Source organism: Anser cygnoides, chromosome 3 (genome assembly GCF_040182565.1).
Source record: "Anser cygnoides isolate HZ-2024a breed goose chromosome 3, Taihu_goose_T2T_genome, whole genome shotgun sequence".
NCBI classification, from domain to species: domain Eukaryota; kingdom Metazoa; phylum Chordata; class Aves; order Anseriformes; family Anatidae; genus Anser; species Anser cygnoides.
The window spans coordinates 3,908,206-3,925,443 of NC_089875.1; the positions used below are offsets into that span (position 1 = coordinate 3,908,206).

At 38.2% G+C, this 17,238-nt stretch overlaps 2 protein-coding genes across 6 annotated transcripts in view; one reads left to right on the forward strand and one right to left on the reverse strand.

Moving 5' to 3' along the window:
* Positions 1 to 11,083: 11,083 nt before the first annotated feature.
* On the reverse strand, positions 11,084 to 16,936 carry NDUFAF5 (NADH:ubiquinone oxidoreductase complex assembly factor 5). 4 transcript variants are annotated; one of them, XM_048060956.2, is made up of 11 exons: positions 16,614 to 16,925; positions 16,491 to 16,531; positions 16,339 to 16,402; positions 15,358 to 15,405; positions 15,156 to 15,259; positions 14,738 to 14,777; positions 13,450 to 13,647; positions 12,880 to 12,940; positions 11,768 to 11,851; positions 11,362 to 11,444; positions 11,084 to 11,223 (listed from the first exon to the last, which is right to left on the reverse strand). In XM_048060956.2, exons 1-11 carry the CDS (start codon positions 16,890 to 16,892, stop codon positions 11,137 to 11,139), a joined length of 1,089 nt encoding a protein of 362 aa, XP_047916913.2. In that variant the 5' UTR covers positions 16,893 to 16,925; the 3' UTR covers positions 11,084 to 11,136. The 4 variants fall into 4 exon arrangements, 3 of the variants coding, with proteins under 3 accessions (XP_047916913.2, XP_047916915.1, XP_066849514.1); XR_007162198.2 differs by lacking the exon at positions 11,084 to 11,223 and having other exon boundaries at positions 11,365 to 11,444; positions 11,768 to 11,868; positions 16,614 to 16,936; XM_048060958.2 differs by lacking the exons at positions 16,339 to 16,402; positions 16,491 to 16,531; positions 16,614 to 16,925 and adding an exon at positions 16,045 to 16,156.
* Positions 16,843 to 17,238, forward strand: part of ESF1 (ESF1 nucleolar pre-rRNA processing protein homolog) — a 31,061-nt gene continuing 30,665 nt past the window's right edge. The window contains exon 1 of one of the 2 annotated variants that reach the window (XM_048060954.2): positions 16,843 to 16,966. The gene's annotated coding sequence lies outside the window, so the exon portion shown is untranslated. Of the gene's footprint in view, positions 16,967 to 17,055; positions 17,176 to 17,238 lie in introns of those variants that run through there. The other variant, XM_048060955.2, reaches the window with a different exon arrangement.

A 17,238-nucleotide genomic window follows, 5' to 3' on the forward strand; every position in this document is an offset into this window, starting at 1 on the left:
TCTCAGGCTTCAGTTTAGCTGATGGTGTTGTCTGAGTTCTTTACTCCAAATGCCCTGTTTCTGAGTCCTTTTCAGAGTGTTCTGTCATTACTTTGACACTTTTATTCCCTACTGTTCTTCTGTTTGGAATAACCTCTACATATGTTAGGTTAAAAAAATCTATTCTTTTCTTTCTTCACTCATACACTTACTCTCTTCTGCCAAGTTCTAAGTAGCTAGGCATGTGCAATCCCATAAAAGCAATAGTTTCTTTAGCATAGCTTCAAAACATTACTAGTTTAATAGGATTTTATTTTTGCTAACAAGAAGTAAAAATGCTACCTTGAGTGTCCTAAAACAAAGGGCTTGCACTCAGAAGTCCCTCTACTCGCAGGCTGAACACACTACTATAAGATATCCACTGCTCAGAACAGCTACTTTCCCTCAATTTGGGGAGAAAAGACAACAGAAACTTAAGACACTTTGTGTGCCTTGCCCTTCAATGCCTGATCAACAACAAGGGGCAGACAGAAACTGTAAGACTGTCTAATTCTTTGTACCTCCCCCCCTTCTTTGAGGCACCCTCATCAGGAGCTTGCTGCCCTAAACTGGACCTTCCAGCCCTGTAACTCTCCAGGGCTGTTTTGAAGATGATACTTAAATAGAGGCCGTAAATGCCAGCTTCATAGTCTGTAGCTATACACTTTAGTCCCTTTGAGTAGCTCATGGCAGTAATCACCAGCTTTAAAGCCCAGCAGCAAAGTAATTCAGCAATGAAAAATGCAGATTGCAATAACTCAGTAATCTGGAGGCCACAGCTCCAGAGCTGCTCCACTCACAGACTCGTGTGACCTACTGTCAGATTTTACATGTGACTGTTTAACTAATTTCTGCACAAGGAATCAAAAAGCTGAGCCCGAGCCAAGCTACAAGACTTATTTTCCTGTCATATCACATTCCAATTTTGTAGGCATGCATCTTTAACCTTTTTTTTCTTGTCAATATCCATTCATTTTTAATTTAAAAACAAATAAAAACAGTTCACAGTTATGCTACCAATTATGAAACTTCTGTTTTGTTCTTAGTTCTGGCTGTTATAGAAAATACTGAAAAAAAATCCATGGACTTTTATTCTTCAGTGAATTTGCTTTAGTCATAGTGGGGAACTCCTTGCCCTTACTTTCTGTGAGTACTCAAACAATTGAGTTTTCCTGACATAAATGCCTATAGAGAGAAAATGAATGTCAAGGTCTTAAACCAAAGCATTCATGGCAACCTGACTTATCATTCAATCCAGAAATGATGTGCACTCTGGTTTGTTTCTTTCCATTTACTAAATGACATTGTGATTTATGATTGAGTACCTCTAAGCAACGCAGTTTGAAAATTAAAAACTACCAGGGAGTTGACTACACTATATAAAGGTTCCCCTTTATAAAGGCAGGGCGTCAAGAGGTGAAAAGGAAAAATACACATTTGATAATTGAAAGAATTCAGATTAAAGAAAAACATTACTTTTTACTTATTTTTTTTTAATCTTGATCTGCTAATACATTTCAAGTCTTTGTTGTTACATTTGAATGTGAACTTCAATAAACAAGTTGTGAGACATTTCTCTTTCCTTAGTTTCCTTCTACTTTTTGGTAAAAGAGGCAGGTCTTGAGGGTCATCACACACGTTCCTCTTCCATGGCTGTATGTTTTCAAGTTACATTTCCCTTTCATTACAAACTTCATTCTCCTGTGGTCAATTCATACTGCAAAGTTGAGTAAAACTTATAAGCACGGGGATTTTCACACTTTTATAGCAACATTATGCCTTTTTGTGATTTGAGAAAAAAAGTTAAATATAAGTAGTCAGCAACATCCAGTTAGCTGTATTCCACAGAGCTGGACAAACTGCAAGGTAATGTAATGCAAGTGATAATAACTGCAAATACAGACATATCACATTGTATTTTCTGCAAAATACATTATCAAAAAGAAAAGAGACATGTTTTACTAAAATACGAACCTTATGCGGTCAATTAAATACAGATTTTAATGTCTTTATTATTGCTGTGCTCTCTTATTTCTCAGGTGTACCGTTTAGTAAAATTATTGTCAGTTAATTGCATTGTCAAAAATAGCATTGTATTGGAGATTAATTTTATTGATGAAGTATGGTCAGAAAGTCTGTTCCATAAGAACACTGCTGAAAGTAGGATTAATAGGAAAACACAATGAGATCAGTTTTTATGTAGGACTGGGCTCTCTCTTTAGAGTAATGCCTGCTTGAGAGGCAAATCAGAAGCCCATCATGAAAACATACCTTGAAATACTTGTTTCTATTCTTCAAGCCTTGTCTGTTTGTTTGCTTATTCACTCTTAAGAACAGAAGTGAAAGAAACTTCATGTTTTATTAAGTATGTATTCTCATGGTCCATAATTATTACTACTTCAGTCACAGCAAGTCACTGCAACTTTGCTATGACTATCTCCGTTATTTTTACTGTATGAAAATATGGTCAGAAAGAACTTCCCATTATCCCTGGATCATATCAGCTAGGAATTCTGTAAAGGCCCATGCTGGGTTACATCCAACAGTGTGCACAACTACTGGCACACACGTACAGCAGCAGCTGCCTGAATCATTGTTTGAGAATCCCTGTATCAGCAGTGGGACTCCAGCACTCCTTTCCTCTATCAGTAGAGTATTAACATGCTTTTTTTTAGTCTTTGATCTCTGTGTATATGCTACATTTTGAAAAAAATTATGCAAGTTATGAGGCGGCACATACAGAGTTGGCCTTACATTAGTTGCATCCTGACATGTATTACAAGTTTGAATCCACAATCATAATACTCTCCGTTAGAAAGGAAAAAAGCCACCCTAATGCTAACCCAGACAAATAATGATTGTTTTTCTCAAAGAAATGGTGAACATCCCTCTCAGGTCTACTGTCATCCCTGTCTGAGCCAATATTTTAAGAACTCCTCATACTGAACTGGTTTGACTGGCGTTTTACAGTAAGGCATTTTGTCAAGAAGGCATCCAATGGGAGCAAGATACTCTACAGAATCTAACACAGCTTACCACGTTTTTGCTAGTATATTCAAAGTCCACAGAACAAGAAATTGCCCATTAAATTTATAGACCAATTTTATGCTAACTGTACTCATTACAGTCTGTGAGGAAACTAGGTAATTGGGTTGTTATAGTTCTATCTTTAGAAATAAATTAGAATTACTGCTTATTTAGAATAATTTAAAATGTCTGACTGTGCCTGTTCTAAGCATCCATTAACAAATGCTGGCTTTTATTTGACTTCCCACTGCATTAAACAGGCCATTTCTGTACACGAGACAAAGCAGCTAATCAACTGAAGGTTGAAAATAAATATGCAGGAAGCAGGCACACAAACTGAAGTGTTAAAATACATTTGTCTTATGCCAAGATTCATTTGTAAATTCATCTCAAGTGCTATACTAAGTCACACTGATGTGTTTTCAAGATGGTTAACTGCTAGAACACAAACAATATTTAAAGTACAGTTAAATGGAGAGAGTTATTTAGCAATACTCAAAAGCAGAAACTCAAAAGATAGGCCTACAAAAACATTGCTATGCTGCAGCCCTCAGTATTGTAACATCTAACTCTTAGATCCTTTTATAGCCAGGGGACTCTGACTTACATGTAAAATGATGCACAGCCTCCATGTGGCTGTTCAGAGACGCAGGAAAGCTAATATAATGAAACCAAGCTGCCCAGTAGTCAATACTGGAGTAATTTTGTCTGTGTCGAGTTATACTAACTCACTGTAGGGAGCCACAGGAAAACACTTTCTCACACTTACGAGCCCTTTGGGTTCATGAACCTGCATCCTTTCTCGAAGTGGAACAACTAAGTTTACTCCAAACACATTTAAGAGGCCAATAAATAATCATACCATTAACTTCTAATTCAGTACCTTTGAGATCTCTAACCACAGAGTTACAGAAGCTGCAAATTAAAGCCTACCCTCTCAATAAGGGATAATTTAACTCCCAGCTACCAAAAAGTAACAGCCACCAGGCTGTAAGAGTCCTGAATAGATACAATCACCCAATCTATACAGTTTTTAAAGTTCCACTTTGCATACAATAAAGATTCACTGAGCCAGGAGGGAAGGAAAAAACAAACCAAACCCTGTAAGCTACGATTTGGAAAGCTCACCTATAAATAAAACAACAGATGTTTCAGTTTGTTTTGTGAAAGGTCGCAATCGAAGATCAGTCACCCATGCAACAAACAAGTGCTCTAACTCTGTTGACTGAACAGCGGTGTGACAGCACCTCAGTGCCTCCTGAGAGTGCCTTCTAAGCTAACTCCTGTAGGCAAAATAATCTAAGGAATGCTCTGATCGAGATCCGACTAACAAAACCTCCTGGCACTAGCTACACCTCTGCTATTTTTTGGAATTCCAGAAATAACTACAGGTAACTGCAGAAATCCAAAGGCAAAAATTAGGCATGGATGGGATGTTATGCAAACTCATGTTTCACAGATATTAAGCTATGACTTCAGTTTACAATTTGACCCCGGTTACTTATCAAGTTCAGCACTAGTTCACCAGCTAAATGTTGCTACAGCCTTTGCCTCCAAGCTACTGTATTACTCCTGAAAGATCAGATATTCTCTGGCTGAGTCAGGAAATGTACTGACTGGGAAACATGATCGTCATGTCTAAAGTGGTACTTCATGGGAATTACATTTTTAATTACAAAAGTGAAAACAGCTCTGATACTAGGAAGTAACTTCAGAAGCCTTGTATCAAATGTTTGTAGCTCTGCATTAAATTAAAGCAGTGAATAATTCCAGAAATTGAATAAACCAATAGTTCCCCACAAAAAGATAACAGAAGACAGAACAGAAAAGAAAGGGAGAGTTAACCACGTTCCTGAAGTAGATTCTGGAAGGAAGGGATTTACCTACCAGCCATCTAGATGCTAAAGCAGTACATACTTTGTAGAGATGAGATGGTGGAGCTAAAGAAGGGGTGTTACAGCCATCCACCCACTAGCAGCTTAGCTCTGGGAGAATACAGAGTCTGGCAATTCAAGTATCCAAATTCCAGTAATTTGAAGTTAATTAAATCTAATATACATCTAATACATATTATCTGTTACTCATTAGATTCCAATAAATTGTTAATTTTCGATATTTCTACAGAATAAATCATTTCTCAATATTAGGGCACTTCACCTTACAAGTGAGTTTAAGATTAGAGCTCTGATCCATTTAAATTAATGCCTGTACTAATTAACCCCCCACCTTTTCTTACGTTGTACATTTGGCTAAAAGCTGAGCTTATATAGAGCAGAAATGTATTCAACATGCTTGTGTCCCTGTAGTTTTGTCATCTATGAAACTAGAAGTTATATTTGACTAGAAGTATGAACATTTTCATAAAAACATTATTCGCAAGGTTCATTTTTTCCTTGTTTTCTTAATGTACTCACACAAGCCCTAGGTGTAATATTACAAGAATAAGCCCATGATCAGAAGTCACACAGTGTGCAGATCTCAACTTTGAAGTTGCACTTCTACCTGTATGAAACATAAGGAATTCCTACAAAATTCAGAAGAAAAATATACAAACTAGATGGAATTCTTTGGTATGGTTAAAATGAAGCCTTCTTATGACAAGACAGCCCTATTGTGATACTTCCTGGCCTATCATGCACACTTTGAGGCCAAATAAGATTCTCCAGTATTCATCATCAGTGCTCCAACAGAAACATTTTTCCAAGAAGGACTTATTTTCTCTCTTATTTTATCTATCCCAAGAAACACCTTGAAATTGTGGTGGAAATCCGCATGGCCTCCTCCTGGCCAAAAAGCCTGGATAACAACAGCTGCTAATACAGAAACATGAGTTCAGCATGTGTGTGAACACAACACCCAAAACTGAGGGGGTGCTTGCTCAAAACCTGCCCAGGTTAATAACGAAGGCCGCCATCAACTGGGTTAAACAGCAACCAGTTACCAAGAGACTTTGGGTGGGAAGAAGAGTCATCTTAAAAAGAAGAGTCAACTTAAAAACAAGAGCCAAACGCACTAAAATCTGTAATTGTGAGAAGCAGAAGAGAGAAGCAGCCCAGTCTGGCCTGACGCTGAGGACGCCCCCCTGGCACCTCAGGCTCCCCGGAGGCCCGGGGAGCTGGCAATCCTGCCCTCGGGCTGATGGCCCAGGGTGCAACAAGCATCGAGAGCTCCTGGGGTGCCTGCATGTCGCCTCGTGGGGTGCTGTCCCCACAGGCTGGGTGGATCAGTGGATTGTATGGAGCAGCACCGGTACACGTGAGGCTGTAGCACCCAGGTGTCCAAAGGGGAAGCACTCGGTGCAGGCAGGGGAACACGCCATCCCAGGAGGGTGAGCACATCACTGCAAACTTGTACGAGACTGCTCTAGAAGGGTGTATTAGGTACCTGAAGGTGTTTACTAACATTTTGTAAGGCTCCGGGATGGCCATTTATCTGTTATATTGCTGGTATTAATCCTGCATATGCAGTTCACTGACTGACAGTTAATTACAAGCTATTAATAAATCAACAAACCACTTTGATCCTAGCTTGATTTAAGACATGAGTCATCTTCCTCTACTACAAGCATACGCACCTTTCAGTGTTTTCCACTTCACGCTGCTATGCAGCCGTTGGCTAAAACACAACTTAAAATTTTTATTTTTATTATTTTTTTCCTCTCCTTCACCCAAGGAATAAGATATGCAGGAAATCAACTGGTTCGCTACATAGGTCAAATTTGCTTCAGTACTCAGTCTGCTTCCAATCAAACCACTAGAGTAACTGTACTTCCCCAAATCAACAGCTCCCTAATCTGGCCCAAAATAGAACGTCTTTGAAAAGTGGATATTCAATTATTGGGTTTGACAAATGCTAGCTTTCCTAATGTAGCTTCTTGAACAAATGTTCTAATAAGTTTAATACACCAGATCAGATCTTTGCATCAGTATATTCCAAGGAAAGAAAACATCTGAAAGACAGATATGTGCCACCCCCAACTGAAAAAAGTTTAGTTTTAGCTCACTTCTAGAAAACATTGAAAAGCGTTTTTTGTTGTTTTTGTTTTGTTTGTTTGTTTTTAAGCAGATAAAAAAGTTAAACTTTACTTTGTAAGGCTCCCTTCTGAACTTCTGCTGAAGTCATTTTTATAAACTAGAGGCAATCAAGGATCCTTTCCCATGTTTTAAATTCAAATTCTGAATCGTTTGAAAGCATAGGAACTGCAAAATCTAAAGTTTAGGATACAAAATGTAGAGTTTTATTATCATCCCCTATATCCTAAGTAGCCTTGGATAAAACTACACATTGACAGACTTTGTAATCAAAGACCCTGAAAGAGTATGATCCTTGATGATCACCATCTCTGACCCTCAGATATTATAACATCAGAATCACTGACTCTGACCTTCAGATACTAATGTTCATTAAGTGTAAATGTCCTTCTAAGCTTTTTTCTTTTTTATTAACTTTTGATTTGCACTCTGAACTTTTGATTGGTCAAAATGATTAATTTTCCTGAATTAATTTTCCTTTCTACTGTAGTCAGGAGAAAAACATTCCATATCGTGTGTGGATTTTTAAAACTACCTAGCTTATAAGAGACATTATGTCACCTTAGCAACTACTTTTTAGAAGTTACTTATTCTGCAAAAGCTGTTTTTTAACATGCAGAGTTCAAAATAATGTCTAGACTAACAACTAGTAATAACATTCATCTTCATTATAATTTCAGAAAGTAATAGTCTTAAATCTGAAAAAGAGAATCAAAATACAAAAGCCTTACATGAAAAAAATTCTGTTCACAATAAACTAACTTTTTTCAAAGGTATTTGTAAGTGCCATACAAAGAAAATGACTAGTGGGAACCAGAAAAAAAATAATAATTCCAAGAAGAAAAAATAATTGCAGTCAAAGTATAGTTCACAGGAAGTTCCAGCTGAATTTGAGATGGCACTTCTTTACTGTGAGGGTGACAGAGCACTGGCACAGGTTGCCCGGAGAGGTTGTGGAGTCTCCTTCTCTGGAGATACTCAACACCCGCCTGGATGTCATCCTGTGCAATGTGCTCTAGGTGATCCTGCTCAGCAGGGGCGTTGGACTGGATGATCTTTCACAGGGCCCTTCCTACCTTGGCCATTCTGTGATTCTGTAAGTTAAATAATAGTAGAGGGATTATTTATTTTTTTTGAAACTTAGCAAGCAGAAAGACTTACTCATGTCAGAAGCAGCACCTCAGTGTAGTTTTTTCTTTATTTAAATATGTAAAGGATTGTACCTTTGCACATTCATATCTCACTGCTGGTAACATTATGCAAATTTTTATGCCCAACTTACAGCAGCATTCTCATCCTATTTTACATGAAAGTCACAACCTGTTCTGCATTGTTATTTAAAGTTGGGAAGTGGCATCCATGCTGCTCACTGACTTTTTTTTTCTATTGAATTTTGCTCAGCTGGAGCAAGCATTACAGATTACCTCATATGCCAATACACTAGATGTTCAATCCTCAGGCTCTCTTCAACTTCTGTGGGCCACTGACTTGGTGGCCTAACATACCACTTGCAAAAAAAAATCAAGAAATAAAAAACCTAGAGCACAGTGAAAGCCTGTACATTCATGACCTTCATATAGCATGGCAATGCATTTCAGAGTTTACTTTATCAAACAAACAGAAGGCTGTTTATCAAGCATCGTTGGTCAGGGAAACAAACACCTTACCTGTCATGCTCCCTAATTCCCAATTAGCATTGCTCCAAGTAATTTATCTATTACTCACCACTTATATTCCGAGCCCTTTTCCAAGTTAACCAAGTACTTGCACTATGTTCTTCCAACTGCTAAAGAACAGCTAAGAATAGTTTTCTTCCATTTCTCTCTATCCAGAAGATACCTTCTCCCGTTACCAAATCACATTCATACCTACTTTGCTGTTTACATATTCCACCCCTGGAACATGGAATCAAAGAACTGGAAATTCTTCCCTCTCTTCCTGAGTGCTTCACACAAGCACAGTAGGAGCACATCTCCAATTAACATTTACCCAGCACATTCCACCTCCTCATTCCCTTAACAGATCTGAGTCACAGCCACCAGCAGAAGTGACTGGAAATTAACCTGCTGAAGCAAAAATGCATAAAGTTAGTCATTTGACACAGCTTCATAGAAGCCTACATTTAGGAAACTTGTGAGTTCCCCTTGAAATAATTGAACTTTATTTAAAACGGACAGAACTTGTAAACTGAGGCAGTATCCTGTATTAAGTCCATTGACAGACTATGAGAGAACCAGATGCTGTTGGTGTGACAAGCTCTTCCTTTAGATTAAAATCTTTACGTGCTTTTTTAAGTGTTTTAAGTGTTATTTTAAGTGTTTTTATTTTAAGTATTTTAAGTGTTATAAAGGTTATAAAACCACTTCCAGTCTATCTCCATTTTTCCAGGAGCGTTACTATTCTCTAACAAAAATGGAAGATGAGCTCTTTTCCCTTGAAAAATTATGGATTAGGCTTGTCAGCACCAATGGATGATTCTTTCCCTCCTTATCAGGGTGGTTTGTACTTCTCTGCCCATTTCTCACTCAGATAAAATAAGCCCCCACAGTAGGCTCTTAAATTAGTGTTCTAGCCAGCTGAATACTGCATTAATAGTTTCTTTCTAAACAGAATTTCTGCAATTTTGAAAATTGAATACTGGTTAAGCAGTAGGTGGTAACTTTAATATCTGCATTAGTTTTTGAATCATAACTCAAAAATCCTTGACAGAATATTAAGGCTTCTGCCTATCTTGCCTATTTGGACTGTGCCACATTCTGTCACGCTCCACCTGCTGGATAATCTTATTACAGCAGGCTTACAGAAGCTTTATTTTACACCAGTGTTGATACATCTACACTGATAAAACTGCTTGAATATGCTTGATTATATACTTTTCATGCTTTTCCATTCTACTGTTCTCTATCAATACTACAATCAAATGAAATCGTTGGGCAAACTATTTTTTCTAAACATCTCAGGTTAATGGGCCATATTCATAACTAAGTTCAATTTCTGCTAATAGTTATATATGGGAAAGGTCATAGCCCCATGCAACAGCTAAAGGGGGAAAAAATATACTTTATGCTTTTCAGTCTCTAAAGGTAGAAAAGCAGAAAATAACAGGCAAATGTGATTTTAAACCAATATTTAGATAAAGTACCACCTCTAATTTGTCAAATGCTGTGATATACATGTGTAGAAATGCCTTGCAACTTAAAAAAAAAAACAACTCCAGAGAACGCCAATGGTAAGCTAATTGGTTTGAAGCGTGCAAGTCCATGTGCGTGCTAGTTGACTTTTCTGCTAGCTACTCCTTCCAGTAAACTTAGTCTAATGAGGATACATTCAAGCTAGAATTAAGCATACAGTCTTCTTTATAGTTAAGCTCTCCCACTTGTTTCAGAAACAATTATTTCTGTCTTTGCAAGTGGAGAGAGAAGTAATTGAATGTGCGTGACATTGGTGTAAAGTAGCATCTGAAGATATTTTTACAGTACAGCACTTACTCAATCACTTTCTTTTACGCAAGTCAAACATTCAGATTTCAAACGATAGTGACAGTAACTTTGAAGCCATAATTTCCATTCCAACCCACAAAAAAACATATTAGGTTAGCTCTGCGTATTTGGTGATAATATATTTTATAGTATGCCTTATATATACATTTGTCACCAAATATTATTATTCTTTATGATCCACAATCCTTTAGGAATAATTTGAAAACAATGCAGGGTGATGTACACTTGAGACCTGCAATTCATACTAGGAGCAGTCTTTGCTATTGAAATACTTGAAGAGGCATTACATCTCAGAACAGTCATTTAATCAAATTGAGCACTTAGAATACTTATCGAATTATCAAATTATCAGAATTATTATCAAAATTATCAAATATTTATCTAGAAAAAAAAATGAATGCTGTTTTACACAGCTGATGTTGTAGCATAGGCACTAAAAAATCCCCTGCTGCATGCAGATTGCTATCATTTCGAAATGTCTTAAAGTAAGTACAAGTGGAGACTAAACACACTGAGAAGTTTTATAGGAACATCAAAACAACTTTATTTCTCATGAAGAACTATTTTTTTTCTCTCGTAAGAAGTCCATCTATTTTTGCCAGATCTCCAAGTGAAACTGTCGCAGAACCTCTCCGGGCAGGTTTTGCCTAAGAGTAAAAAAACACGAGAGAAAATTCAGGGCTTTTTTTTTTTTTTTTTTTAAAGTTATTTTGCAAAAAAACCTTTAAAATACCAGTCACTTCAAAATGTACCTTCAAAGAGAAAATTGTTTGGCGTCACATTACCTGTGATTCATGAAATTTCCAGCCAATCATGTGGAAGATCTGAAATGTTGCAGGTACCGTGCCATCGCTATTTCCATACATTTCTGCCAGGACAGGAAAGGAGAAAATGGAAAGGTATACAGAACATTAGTTTTAAGAAACAATCAGTTCCCAAAACATCAGAACCAAGTATGACATATTCATCATAGTGACCCTCAGTGAAAGATTTGGGACAATAAAAATATCCCTTACTGGTATATCAATATAGTTCAGATCCTGTCATTATAATTAAGGTTAAAAATACCTGTGCTAAAATAGTATTTTTTTCTGTTCCAAAATGGTTTTATTTTACATAGAGGTCGGAGAAAAGACATGGAAAATACATTCTTAAAGTCATTTCAGGTGAACTCACCTATTAAATACTTACCTCGGTATATTGCTGCAGCTGCCAGCATCGTATCCCTGTGAAGCAGAGGTTTTCTGTTCCAAGAGCAATTACTCTCTCCCATACCTAAAAATATGTTTCAGCTTTAAGGAAAAGAAGATACAGCATATATCATGAGTTAAGTGTCATGCACTAATGGCAGGTTTTTATTACACCAGAGTAAGTACAGAATCTTCTGAATCTCACTGTAAGAGTACAACCTACAGCAGGGAAGTTTCTTACCTGTACAGATCCAAGCCTCTTAATGCCAGTGCTTTGCAATTTACTGTTTGTATTGCTAGGAATGATTTCAGATTATTACCTTCCAGCAAGAGTGTTCAAGCATTTAGATTTTCTAATAAAATTTTTTCACCCACCAAGTACAAAGTGTTTGTTCAGACACCACTCGTATTTTTATCATCAAAACTAAATACCCCAGAAGATTTTTAGTAAGAAATAATCATAAACCTAATCTTAGATAATTCTCCTTAATCACTTACTGTATCTGAATGCTTCTGCAGGGAATTAAAGTTCTATTTTCATTAACATATTAACTCTACACAACAGCAGATGACCTGAAATAAGAAGATGCCCTGAATTGCTCCATAAGTAACTACTGACTGCATACCAACAACTACTTTGCAATTCATGACAAATGAACACCAACTCAATTGTTAAGCACCACTTTTTTTTTTGTGTGTGTGTTTTCCTCATACTCTAGTTTGAGGGTCTATTTATTCTCACTCCAAAGCAGTGTCCTGAACATCCTGTTACTTAGGCAGGCTCACCAGAAAAAAAAAAAGTCATTATGTTGGATATATGCTTCTGTCTTCCTTTCAGGGCTTTTCAGCAGTTTACACTGAGGAGGCTTACAAAGAACAAGAGTAAAAGAGCAACAGGAAATTTACAGAAGACCACAAGTACAAATTTTTGATTTTTCCTTCCCAATAAAAGTGTACTGATGGGCTTACGTTCCTTACGCACTAGTATCAGGAAAAAAGTAATGCTTTCACTATTACAATATGTTCTATTTGAAGTTAATAAACATGCTGAAACTCTTGTGCATCTGTATCGCTGATATGGAAAATGTTTATATGTCCAAAGTATATACTTGCCTTGCAAGTCTTCCATTATCTCAAACAACCCTGGGTAGTTTACTTGAATTTCATCAGTATCCTGAAAGAATTCAGAATCTTAATTTTAGAGCATATCAAATTAAAAACAAAGCACTATGTCAACTTTCAGAGCCTGCTACTTCTGTTCAAACAGAACCACGTATTTCTCAGAAAAATATACTCCCTCAACATCGCTGAAGAATTTTGTCTAGTAGCTCAAATGCAATCAAGTTTTAATTGAAGTGCCATTATTTTCTTCTTCTTTTTAGAAGAAACAGCAAGAGTGTTTTTTCAAGTAGGTCTAACATTTTGCAACACATCTCTCCACAAAGACCATGCAAATTCTACTGGGCCACTAGCCAAAGATACTCTTCTGTGGGTTTCAAAAATCACAGTACAGCCAAGAACAGATTTAGTTCAGGCTATTTCAGAAACTTACTTAGCAAAGTGCACTACATGCAGAAATAAGGAAGCACCACATTAGTAATGTACTTGGAAGTAGCATTTCTTATGCACCAGTTCTGATGTTCCACGTTGTTCTGATTTTTTTTTTTTTTTTTAAATAATTACCACAGTCAGGGTGTTGAAGCCAGTTCTTGACAGGAGATGTCCCAAGTCCGATACAGCAGTGAACGGTGATACATGAGGAGAAAAACCCCCTTCTCTCTCTAATTCTGCTAGCTGCAAAGAGCAGCGAAGCTCATACAGAGTGTCTCCCCCAAACATCGAACCAATAAATACTCCATCTGGCTTAAGAACTTGGTGAATCTACAACAGAAGAAAAATTATATTATTTCTTATATTTTTATTAATACTGCGCAACTAAGACATTCTTAGCTTTTTTTTTTTTTTATGAACTATAAGAGTAATCATTATAATATCTTTAACAGATTTTTCATATTGACTATTCCACAAGGCAAGTTGCACCACCAAAGTTTTTGGTAACATTGCAAGATATATAATCTGTTCTCAGAAGAGACTATTTGTTCTTAAGAAAGAGAATCACTGGAAATTACATTCACAACCAGGAAACACAAAATACGCTATTTTCAATTTTCAATTTTTCAAATTTCCAGATAAAATAATGTATTTCTTTCCAAGCTTGGTTTTATTACTATTTATTTATTTAAAAAAAATACCGTGAGCATTATAATTCTTATTTTTACTATTCTGTAATAGGGTACTCCTATTTGTACGAACATGTGATAGGATAGTACATATATGTTTGAAATAAAGGAAAACACGTCAAGCTGGAGAAGACATTCTTCACTCCTGTGCCAAAGCCAGGAGATTTAAAAATAAAAATAAAAAGTTTTCATCTGCAAAAAGGAGCTTAGGTAACCCCCAAATCAGATTTTTTTCAGTAACGTTTGTGGTTTTTCTTCCTCTACAAATATTTGCTTCACATAAGAATCAGAAAGCTTTTATCTGATTAGAGTTGTAATTCAAAATAGATAGCTGAGGCAAATATTGAACACGAATTCCATAAACCAGCTTTGGACTAGTTTGATTTAGAAAATGTTTAGAAAGCTATTAAATGCAACTGACAATGAAATCAGTAGCACTGACTCAGTTTATATTAGTTACCATGATCTCAGCTGTTAAAACTGTAAAATATTATATAAACGTGTTGTTTTGTAGTTATTTATCCTAAACTGCTTTGAGACAATAAATTAATAGAAGTATCAACTGGTACTCCTCAAACTGCCAGAAATATTGCAAAAAATACCCAACTAACATGAGCTATTTATGTATCTATTTTATTTAAAGAACAGGAAACATATAGAGCTCTGAATGGAAGTAATGGCAAGTGTTGTTTTTTATTTTAAAACAGTTACACTAAAAAACAGTTTCTTACCTCTCTAAAAGCTTTAGGAAGGTCATTCACCCAGTGTAAACTGAAATACCAGAAAGAATTGCAGAGTAAATAAAGTTTTGGGGAAAGGCAAAAAAATGTATATGCTAAGTATGTTTCAAAAGTCAAATCAACGAACAAGTTTTCAGGCTGCAGAAGTTCTGAAACACTGGCATAAGACGCAGTGAAAAATAAAGAAGAAGGTACGTGTGCCTTGAGGTAAATAAATAAATATTAAGAACCATCAGAACACCGCTTTTTCTTAATGTATGCTCATGTTGACTATGCAAATACATTTCATACAGCACGACTTACAGCACTTGTTGCTCAATGGACTACTTTTTTGGTATTAGTATGGAAAGAACATTATTTAACATCTTTATCCAAAAAATCTAAGTGTCAATAAATGATTAACACATACCTCAAGCTGCTAACAACAAGATCAAATGTATCTTCTTTGAAAGGAAGGAATTCCTCATCAGCTACAATGTTGATTGTAGGTACTTCAGATTCTACAGCGTTTTTCTAATGTTGGGTTATAATAAAAACATCATCAGATATTTGCTCCTTTTGCTTTTCAGCATTATGGAATTAAGTACATTAACACTCAGAAAGCCACTTACAAAAACATTCTCTGCCATATCAACTTGAATAAGTTTTTCGACTATTTCCTGAAATAAAATAAGAAACTCCGTCAACCATTTGAGTTGTTTTATAAATCGACATGAGTTATTTTTGAACGCTTACACGTATAAAGAATTTCTAACACTTGATTAAACTTTTCATAAAGCTGAAGATATTTTTCTCCCCTAGTGTGATACTTAGCAATTGCTCCTTGGGAAAACAGTTGAGGTAAAAGTAGTAAGAACCTTGAGGTTCAGTCAGATATAAACCACAGAATAGCAGACAGCAAAGTCCATTTACAGACTGCATGGTTTATGAAGGACATGCTGTTCTTCATTTTAAAAATCCCCATACTGATAGTTCTTGCTGACAATTAAGTGTGTGCAACAAAGACTGACTGAAAAATATGCACCTCCCAACTGAGGACTGAAAGTTAACTACTCCACAACAGTAGCTTCCCTTGCACTATTATTTGTCTAATCTTCAAATCTAGAGTCCAAGTCTTACGAGGAGAGGTTGAGGGAGCTAGGGTTGTTTAGCTTGAAAAAAAGGAGGCTCAAGGGAGGCCTTATCATTCTGTACAATTACCTTAAAGGTGTTTGTAACGAGGTGGGGGTTAGGCTTTTCTCCCAAGCATCAAGTGATAAGGCGAGGGGTAGTTTGGATATTAGGAGAAATTTCCTTACTGAAAGGGCTGTGCGGCATTGGAACAGGCTGCTCAGGGAAGTGGTTGAGTCCCCATCCCTGGAGGTCTTCAAGAAATGCGTAGATGTGGAACTTAGTAGCACGGTTTAGTGGTGGACTTGTCAGTACTAGGTTAAAGGCTGGACTAGACGCATCTTTGGACTGGAGGTACGTGTATGAGGTTAAAAGTAAAGGAACTTCCTCGTTAGCATTCAGAAGGTTATTTTAACTTACACCAGAGCCCTCCTAGAAAACAGATGGTAGAACACGCGCTTCGAAGCACGACACACCAGTACCTTGGTTAAATGCTGAGCGATGTAACCTCTCCCAGAGCCCACATCCAAAGCGAGAGGGAAGGTCCTGGAGGACAGGCGGAACAAGGTTTAAAGCCGCGCTCCCTCCAGCCCCGCTCCGAGCACGCCTCCAGCTGCCGGGCGGCGAGACCCACCTGGGGATGTCCAGCAGCCTGTCGGCCACCCTGCCGCCGACCTGTGGGGACAGCCTGCCCGTCAGCGACACCGGGGGCGCGGTGCCATCCCCGTTCCCATCCCCGTCCCCGTCCCTACCCCACCTCCTCCCGCAGGTACTCGCACTGCGCCCGCTGCGCCTGCACCGCCGCCCAGTTCTTCTGCTTCCGCTTCAGCCGCCGGTCGAAGGGGCTCAGCACGCCCGGAGAGGCGGCGGTAGGGGGCGAAGAGGAGACAGCAGCGGCGGCCGGCGGCACCCACAGCCGGCGCCCACCCCACCTCACGACCCCCCGCCGCCACACACGGCCCGCCGCCGCCATGATGCGCGGCGCGCACCCGCCCCTTCCCCTCCGCCCCTCCCCGAGCATGCGCGCCGCCGCCATTTTGCGGGATTGGCTGGGAGCGGGCTGAGCGCTGCGGCCGCCGTAGCTGTGGTGGCAGCGCGTGGTGGGCTGAGGTGAGGTGCTGCCGGCCGGTGGTGGGCCGTTAACGGTTTTAACGGTCGTTACCGAGTTTTAACGGTCGTTACCGGGCGGTGGGCGCGGGTCAGTGGTAGGGTCTGTTGTTGGGGGGCAGCCTGAGCTCGCCGTGAGTCCTTCTCCCACCGCCGCCCCCAGGGTTTGGGGCTTTCCCTGCGCGTTCCTTGGGGAATCCTTTTAGATAGAGGTTACAAACTTGACTTTATTAATTTTTTTTTTCCAGTTATGTATCTAAAATTATACTTTTTCG